Source organism: Rhincodon typus, chromosome 8, assembly GCF_021869965.1.
Source record: "Rhincodon typus isolate 14 chromosome 8, sRhiTyp1.1, whole genome shotgun sequence".
In the NCBI taxonomy this organism is placed as follows: domain Eukaryota; kingdom Metazoa; phylum Chordata; class Chondrichthyes; order Orectolobiformes; family Rhincodontidae; genus Rhincodon; species Rhincodon typus.
In genome coordinates, this window is record NC_063339.1 from 56,671,045 (window position 1) to 56,680,014 (window position 8,970).

The 8,970-nt window shown below is 37.3% G+C and overlaps 1 protein-coding gene across 1 annotated transcript in view; it reads right to left on the minus strand.

Moving 5' to 3' along the window:
• The window catches only part of hectd1 (HECT domain containing 1), a gene marked incomplete at its 5' end in the record, with an annotated part of 61,972 nt that extends 59,604 nt beyond the window's left edge, over positions 1-2,368 (minus strand). Inside the window, 2 exons of the mRNA XM_020531345.2 lie at positions 1,260-1,487; positions 2,132-2,368. Of these exons, the coding sequence (XP_020386934.2) occupies positions 1,260-1,487; positions 2,132-2,368 (465 nt within the window). The remainder of the gene's footprint in view (positions 1-1,259; positions 1,488-2,131) is intronic.
• Between the last annotated feature and the right edge of the window lie 6,602 nt (positions 2,369-8,970).

The following is an 8,970-nucleotide window of genomic DNA, read 5'->3' on the forward strand; positions in this document are numbered from 1 at the left end:
AAAAATAAGGAACATGTAATACCACCACCAAAAATGATCAAAACATTAAAAAATTCCAAACTAATCATTCAACTTTGAAATTCATTTTATTTTAATCTTTTACTTTTTAAAAAGACTCCCTTCACCATACAGCAGAAATACTGTTGATAATCTTCGTAATATATTAGGTTAACTGGTATCTATTAATTCTGTAAGGCACTGGCAGATTATTTTATTAATTTCAGATTAATGCTAAAGAAAGTTGACTGCCTTTCCAAACATCTTTTGCCTTTAAAAGCTCAAACTGACGAGGAAACATGTAACAAAATTATTTTCCACCCTATCTTGGGCATAGTGGGTAGTGTCTCTGCCTCGGAGTCAGAAACTTAATGTTCAAGTTAATGGCCACAGAAAGCATGTTCATAGCACAGCTAAAGGGGTTGACTAATCAAACTGCAAACACTTCCAATACACCTTTGGCAGGCATTAAGAGCTGCAGAATCTCCCAGTCAGTCTTGTTTGAAATGGAGTGGAGTCTCTCAAGCTTCTGTCACTGCCAACAGGTGGCAACTTGTTCCAGGACTACCTAGGTATTGACACAGAGATGAGAACATGCTTTCTCCGTCTCAGCTATCACTAGGCAGGAAAAAGCTCTCAAGTTTAAAATTTTACTTTATTTCATTTTCACAGGAAGTAGGTCTTAGTAGCACTCTTCAGCCAACTCCTAGGAGGATCAGACTGTTGTGACAGCCCATCCACTATTGCATGTAGTAAAGAGTGAAGAAAAAAAAAAATGTGCTACTCCAGAATAATGCAAGTTCCAAAATGCAAGTACAGATGAATGTAATTTGGGCAACAGAAATTCCTTCAATGATCCGTCAGTGCTGATCATGAGACATGCACACTAGTCTTTCTCACCTCAGGAACATCAGTGCAATCCTGCAATGGGGCTCCATACCTCTAGGTTAATGAGAAGACTATCTGCTAGAGATTAGGGCCCAATAATTTCCTGTTGGAAATTGCACATATGTAACTTTGAAACAAAATCAAAAGCAGTTGATGATGCCCTCCAGTCAAATAACAAGTCAACATTAATTACTGAGAAACATCCAACTAATCCAACTTTAACTGTAGCCCAGGATAAGCAATTTTTGAAGAAGCGATGAGGGGGCTTTGGGGTCATGGAAGGAAAAGAACGTGTAGTGGAAACTAAGTGCTATTAAAAAGGTATCTGTATTTTAAAAGACAAACATTGTAGATTGCTTCCTTGCCCTACTTACTTGGGGATCTTCATGTTTCAATAAACTAGACAAAGACTCCACACAAATTTCAAGTGATGAATCTTGAGGTTCCATTTTTCCACAAAGCCTGGAAACTACTGCCATTGCAGAATGTAAAGTGTCTTTATGTACAAGATGACCACTATCCCGAATGAAGGTTAGCACACAGTTTAACCCTCCAGCTTCAAATACTGCTCCTGATTCTCGCGTACAGATGAGCTCAAGTACCTACAATAACAGATTATATTCAAGTGTCAACAGTATGAATTAGGTAAGTTGATTAAATAAATGAAAAATTTTAGAAGTTAAAACAAACTTCTTTCAATGTATTAGGGGTGCTTCAGACACAAGACAAACCACAAAGCTTAAATTTAATAATCTTGTAATTTGAAGAAAAAGTTAAGGGTGAGGAGCTTTAAACAGAGACCCAACGATGTGTGTATAGGTCCGTATATTTTGAAATATTTGATTGTGTTATATGTATATAGAACAAAACAAACTATTCCATTATTCATTATTTTCATAATAAACTGTTTTATTGTTAAAATCAAATCTGTAGCATTACATGCTTTTTTTTCACTTTGCTAAAACCAAAAAAAAAACTATAAACCAGAATTATGGTCTGGGATTTGACTTGTGCAGTAATAACATGAAATTGACTTATTACATGAGGTTGAGACTCTTCAAATTGACCTCACTAGACATTCAGCAAGGGAGACTTGCACCCATCTGCTTGTGCTGGATCTGACTCCAGGTATCAGAAACGTTAAGTGAGATTGCAGCATTTAAAAAAAAAATGCGTATTCAATAAAGATCAACTAGTTGGAATTTTTATTTTTAAACTGAATCAATTACAGCAAGATGTTCATTACCTTTACACACTGCTCAGCCAGGTCTCTGCTGGTCCTGTTATTGAGCTCAACCACAACCAACCGGTTACAAAGTGCTTTTATGGCTCCATCAACTCCAACAATCCTTCGTGTACACTCAGCAGATACATCCAGGTAATACGTTATGGCACGGGCTGTCACTTCTAACACATTGTCAGGAGCACTTTCATCCAGAAAGATTTTGCATAGAGCTGGTAGAAATGTACGAGGAGGACATCTGCAAAAGTAAAAGTAAAATTATAAAAACGTCCCTCAAGGATAAGTAAGATCAAATATAGGAATTTAATTTTGTTCTGTTCTATTAATGGGAGAATTCAAATTCAACCTTAGCACAAGTCACTAATTGGCAACTATATACTGCGTCACTTTAGGTTATGTGGCTTTGAACATCTCTTGCTCTTCAAATAAAAAAGTATCAGGAGGTTACTAGAAGTCACATTTCCTATACCAAGCAAGGCTTTAGCAGACATTTTCAAGTCACTGAGAATGATAATCCATGTTAACTCTCAACCCATGGACCAAATGTTAACTAAAGCAATTTTCATTGCTGTTTTTTCAAATTACTGAACTTTTCTTGAAAAAAGGGGAAGCTACACAAATAAATAACAAGTTTCTGCAGTATACGTGTTTAATAGGAATACATGCAATAGTAGAACTCTCCTTCATCCATAGTATGTGGAATAAAGTATCAAAAGCTCTAACAAAAAAGCAAAATCATGTGGATGCTGAAAATCTGAAACAAAAACAAATGTTAAAAATATCCAGCAGATTAGACAGTATTTGCGGGAATAACAGTTATTGTTTCAGTTCAATTACCTTGCTCCAAGTTATTATTAGTTTAAATAGAGAAATGAGGAGGCTAGGTTTGAAGTTAATTCAAGGCTGAGTTAGATAGATTTTTGATTGACAAGAGATCAAGGATTATGGAGTGCAGACAGGAAAGTGAAGCTAAGACCACAACCAGACTAGCTATGATCTTAGTGAATAGTCAAGCACACTCTGGGCCAAATGGCCCACTCCTGCTATGTTCCTACAATTATGGACCTGAAAAAATAAAAAAAAGAGTATTTACACACAGATGCAAGGAACACAGCTGAGGTACTAAATGAGTACTTTGCACATTTCTTATTAAGAAGCAACACTTGTTGCACAAGTCATGGTGAAATAGAAGATAGTCGAGACACTTGACCAAGTTAAAATTAGTCACAGAGTCACACAGCACGGAAACAGACCCTTCGGTCCAACCTGTCTATGCCAACCAGGTTTCCCAAACTAAACTAGCCCCATCTGCCAGCAGTTGGCCCAGATCCCTCTTGAAGTTTCCTATTCGTGTAACTGTCCAAAATGTTTTTAAAATTTTGCAACTGTACTTGTATCTGCCACTTCCTCTGGCAGTTCATTCCACATATTAACTATCCTTTGTGTTAAAAATGTCCATGAGATACTTTTAAAATATTTCTCCTCTCACCTTAACACTATGCCCTTTAATTTTGAATTTCCCTACCCTGGGGAAAAGATCTTGGCTATTCACCTTATCCATGCCCCTCATGATTTTATAAACTAAGGTCACCCCTTAATCTCCTCCGCTCCAGTGAAAAATGTGCAAGTGCACTAGGACTGGTTGAGATGTATCCAAGGACACTGAGGGAAGCAAAGGTCGAAATTGGGAAGGCACTAAGGTTAACTTTCACATTTTCCTCAGATTTAAAGGGAGGACTGCAAAGTACAAATTGAGACAGCATACAAGAAAGAAAGTTGAAACAGCAGAATAAAACATTCAAATGAAGAAAAAAATCATAACCAAGTCAAACTGAATGTGATAAATTTGGTAATCCAATGTTTAAATCAGACAGGTTTGTCTATGTCGAGCTATTATCAAACAACTGACCAGCCAGCTTGAAGTGGCAGAATTATCGAAGGCAAATCAACAGCTGTTTCTCATTGAAAAAGCACCAGGAGATTTACTCATACTCTATATTCTTAGAACTGTTAAACTCCAGTATGGCTATAGTTTAACTCTAACAATACAGAAGCATTTCTGAAAAGTATAACTTGATGTAATTCAGATTTTTCCATTACAAAAAATGCAAAAAACTGTAGTTAGGCACTGTAACACCTCAAAAAAACCATCATACCCTGTAAATTGCAATACTGTACACTCCCAAGTTTCTGATATTCTTACGTGAAATAACACATTTTTTAAAATAAATACTAATTCTAAACAATTACTTACCACTTGCTGCCTTGCTCAAAACAATGGCTTGAGAGAATGGTGGCAAGAGGGGACACAAATGGAGAGTGAAACAACAAATGAAGGAATAAGAGCTGGTTCAAGAGATGGAGATACCAAAGGGAGAGCAGATGTGGCCATTCCAAAATGGCACTGATTAGGTCATGCAATTTGTTTGTCTCTGCACAAGTTGGTTTCATTTCATTTCATTTCTCTCACTGACACTAAGGTGAAATGATGTTAAATGAAGCCTTAAAGTATTCAGGCTTGTGACTCTAAATTTTAACTTGGACAATTTTACCCAAGGTCTTCAGTGAATCACTTCTCTACAGAAATAGAGTACCATACAAACTGAAAACTCTACAAACTTGCGAAGCAGAAATTGAACCTCAAATTTAGACCACAGGACATGTAAACCACAAAAGTTGTCTTTACAACACGTGACACTTGATCAGACTTCATTTCTGAATAGGTTGATTTAAAAATATCCATAATGTTGTTATGACATGTCTAGAGCAGGTGGGACTTGAACCCAGGCCTTTTGGCCCAGCAGTACATGACTACTGTGCTACCTGAGCCCCTAATTAGAGCATTTGCCTTGGGTTTTGGATCATGAGCCTAGGGACATTATCTTACACCACCAGCTTCCCCTCAGAGTTCACTATTTTGAGGGCAGAGAAATACAGAAAATATCAAAAAGAGAGTAAACTAGTGGCTAAATACTGGCAATGGAAATTAGGACGGTCACAGTGATGCTATTAATTGATGTCAGCTGTGGCAGATGGGGTCAAATGGAACTCTAACACATTGAGGAACCATTTGGTTGCATGGCTGAAAAACAAAAACTCCAAAAGTTTAATGACAAGTCCTAGTCATTACCTAACACACTTGGTTTTAACTACAAATGGGATTTTTCATCTTCAAGGTCCTTTAAACATCCTACAGTTACTGTCTAATCTAACCTATGGAAATTAGAAACCTTACAAAGCACCAACGAAACAACACTTGTGGAGCCGAGTCACAGCTAGAATACAGCAACATCGTCAAGAAAAAAATAGACGGGAAAACACTGAAGTGGAAAGGAGGAAGAAATCATACTGCAGGCTGAGATCATGTCCCACACTTTACCAGAATAATTTTATAGTTGGACACTTCAGAAAGAACAACAACACAATTGAGGGACAAAAACGGAAGTTGCTGGAAATGCTCAGAAGGTCTGACAGCATCTATGAAGAAAAAAAATCAGAGTTAACATTTCTGGTCCAGTGACCCTTCCTCAGCCACAAATACCCAACTTAAAGATCATAGGTAGGGTCAACAATTTGTCGAAAACAGAACCCTCTGCCTGTTTTGGAGAAAGGCAACCCTTGCTAGTTGGCACCATATTACAACAGGTTTCTAAAATAACTACAGGCATGGAAAGTGACACTTGCCCTTTGTACAGAACATGGCTGGAAGGGAAATAAGTGGAAAAGAAATTCCTCCTTTGTTTCATTTCTGATTTGATTAAAACAAATCATGAAAAATCAAAAAGAGATTACATTTCTCTATCCTATCAACTAAGACAAGGTATGGTAACTTTCCATATTAGGTGAACAAGAACACTAACGTGCATTTGGAAAATATCAAAAAATGCAAGTATTTTTATAGCAAGTGACTTTGTGACATCAGAATAATGAAACAAGTTGTAGAAATCAGTTTTGTTTTAATTGTTATTCACTCTCTTCACAAAGAAGAGAGATCCAACCTGCCCTTAAGTTAAAGGCATGATATACTCTACATCATTTAATTACTTTTAGTCTGCAATCTGAGCCAAGTATAATCATTAATTTAAAAAAAGATCAGCATGTCCTAACAAGAACTTAACATTTCTACTTTGCATACAGTGAACAGGCCTTTAAAGTTCTCAACCACTCTTGGAAAGGGATAAATCTTATTTTGCCAAAAAAATGTTTAAAATCTCCCTCCCCCTCTCCACAACAATCACACCAACAAAATACACATACTCTTACAACTGACTTATTTTTGTGAACATTAATGCCCAAAGGAAATGCACAAAGTCCGCTGTACAGGCCCAGGTCATGCCGATGACGATATACTTCAAATATGCAAAGTGACATCATACCTGGGACATAGAACTTCATTTGATCAACCAAACACAGCACACGTGGTAAAGCATGGAATGCTACACTGAGTCATGCCTATGAGACCACAATGAAAATAAAGGCAAAATATTATAAATGCTGGAAATCTAGCTTAAGAATAGCAAATGCTGTCAATATTCAACAGCTCTGGCAGCATCTGAGTCAACCTTTTGAAAGAGACATACTCAATGCAAAACTTTAAACGTTTCTCTCTGCCCCCACCCCACAAACAGGTGCTTTCAGAGCTGAGGAGTTTTTTCATCAATTTGTTTTTATTCCACTCTAAACAGTTTAGGTAGAATGATGAGAGTCTATGTCTGGACCACAATATCCAATTTTATACAGTAATCGAAAAGCAGTAGCATGGATGCAAGAAATCAATAAAAGCTGCCGGTATCAGCAGATCTAACAGTGTATGTGGGGGGAGAGAGAGCCCTCTCTCCACTTCAAGACAGAAAGAAATATGTCCATGTACTTCACACTAGCATAATCAAACAAAAAAGTGACAGATTCAAAAGCAATGACTAAAAGTTTAATCAAATCGGTATGTTTTCAAGTAGGTCACGAAGGAGGAAAATGGGAGGCATACAGGTTAGACGTATCTGTTAGTATAAAGGTGGGGCAAAAGGTTTGGGGGTACATTGGCCAGAATTCAAAAACTTTTTTCAAGCATGTGTTCTTTGAGGTGGTGAAATGAAAAAAAAGGAGAGGATGATTGGGGTAGTGCATTTGATGAATAAACAGATTTTTAGCACAGATATTGAAAAAGTTCTGCAGACTGGCCAGACAAGACCCACAGAATCAAAGCAAATGCAGCAAGTTGAATGCAAAAGTAGGCTCAGTAGTAGGAAACAAAAGGACAACGATCAATGCCAGTTTTTGGGAGGCATTTCCAGAGGAATACAGGGACGCTTTCGCCTCATGGTATATATCAATGATTTAGAGTTGAATGCAAGAGGTATGAACTTTACAAGCTAATAAATAAATAATGCAAGTTCAATTCTTGTACCAAATGAAGTCACCATGAAGGCTCTGCCTCATCAACTTCACCTCTCACCCGAAACATTGTTACCTTCAAGTTAAACTCACCACCAGTCATCATCCAGGATGATGGTGACTTTCACTTCCTTTCAAAGATAGCTGCATGGTTAACAGCGTTATCAAGGTGGAGACTACGGGGAGTTTTCATGAACTCATAAGGTGGGTAAAAATAGTGCCAAATAGAGTTCAAATCATGAATTGTCATGGTATGCATTTGGGGAAGAACGAGAGAGTATACACAAGTGGTAGCATGTTCCTCTATACATTTTGACAAAGGCACTTCGAAGTGCATGTACATAGATCCCTGAAGATAGCAGCAGCGATCTAGATAAAGAGTACTTGAAGAAAGCATGTGGGATATTTACTTAATTAGCTAAGACACAGAACACAAGCAAAGAGGTTGCGCTGGATTTGTAACAAAACAAGTTAAGATGCAGCTGGAGTACCACTTACAATTCTCGGTCATATTAAAGGACGAATGTGATTGCCCTCGAGGGGGTAGATGGAGGAATTGTTGGACAATTGGAAATTTTTAGCTACTACGAAAGATTTAAAAGGCTAGGGTTATTTTATTTTGAACAGAGGAAACTGAAGGGAAATTTAGTTGAGGTACAAAATTGAGGAATCCAAATCAAGTGATCCACTCACCTTTTTCTAGTATACTTAAGATTTCCAGAAGATATTTGATAAAAGTTTTGTGGAAGGTTATTGTGGAAAGTAAAAATTTGTGGTTTAGGGTGCAGCACGTTGACAAAACAAAATTGGCTGGCTAAGAGGAAGGAGACAGGAGGCAACTGATCTTTTTCAGGTTGAAAAGATATAACTAGTGGTGCACTGCCACATAGATAAGGGCTGAGACCTCAACTGTATAGATTTTACATAAATGACTTGGATGAAGCGACAAAAGGCATGATTACAAAATTTGCTGATGACACCAAGATGGTTGGAAATACGGTGTTAAGCAGACACATGGAGGCTACAAAAATATATATATAAATAGGTCAATTGTGTAGGCAAGAATGTGACAAATGAAGTATGATGTACAAAATGTGAAATTGTCCATTTTGACAGGAAGAATGAAGAAAAGCATATTATCTGAATAGTGAGAAATTGCACAGCTCAGAGACAGGGAGAATCCAGATGTCCTAGCACATGAATCATAAAACATTAGTTTGCAGGTACAGCAAGTCATAATGTTCCTGTCAGAGTGAAAGGCAAGGCTGGTAGGATTAGAGAACAATGGATAACTAAAGCTACAGGTTCTAGTCAAAAGTAAAAAAAAACAAATTGCATATTAGATACAGACAACTGGGTTAAAATGAATCTCCTAAACAGTATAAAGTATGTAGGGACATTCTTAAGAGGGAGGTCAGTAAGGCAAAAAGAGGACAAGACAACGGTCTTGG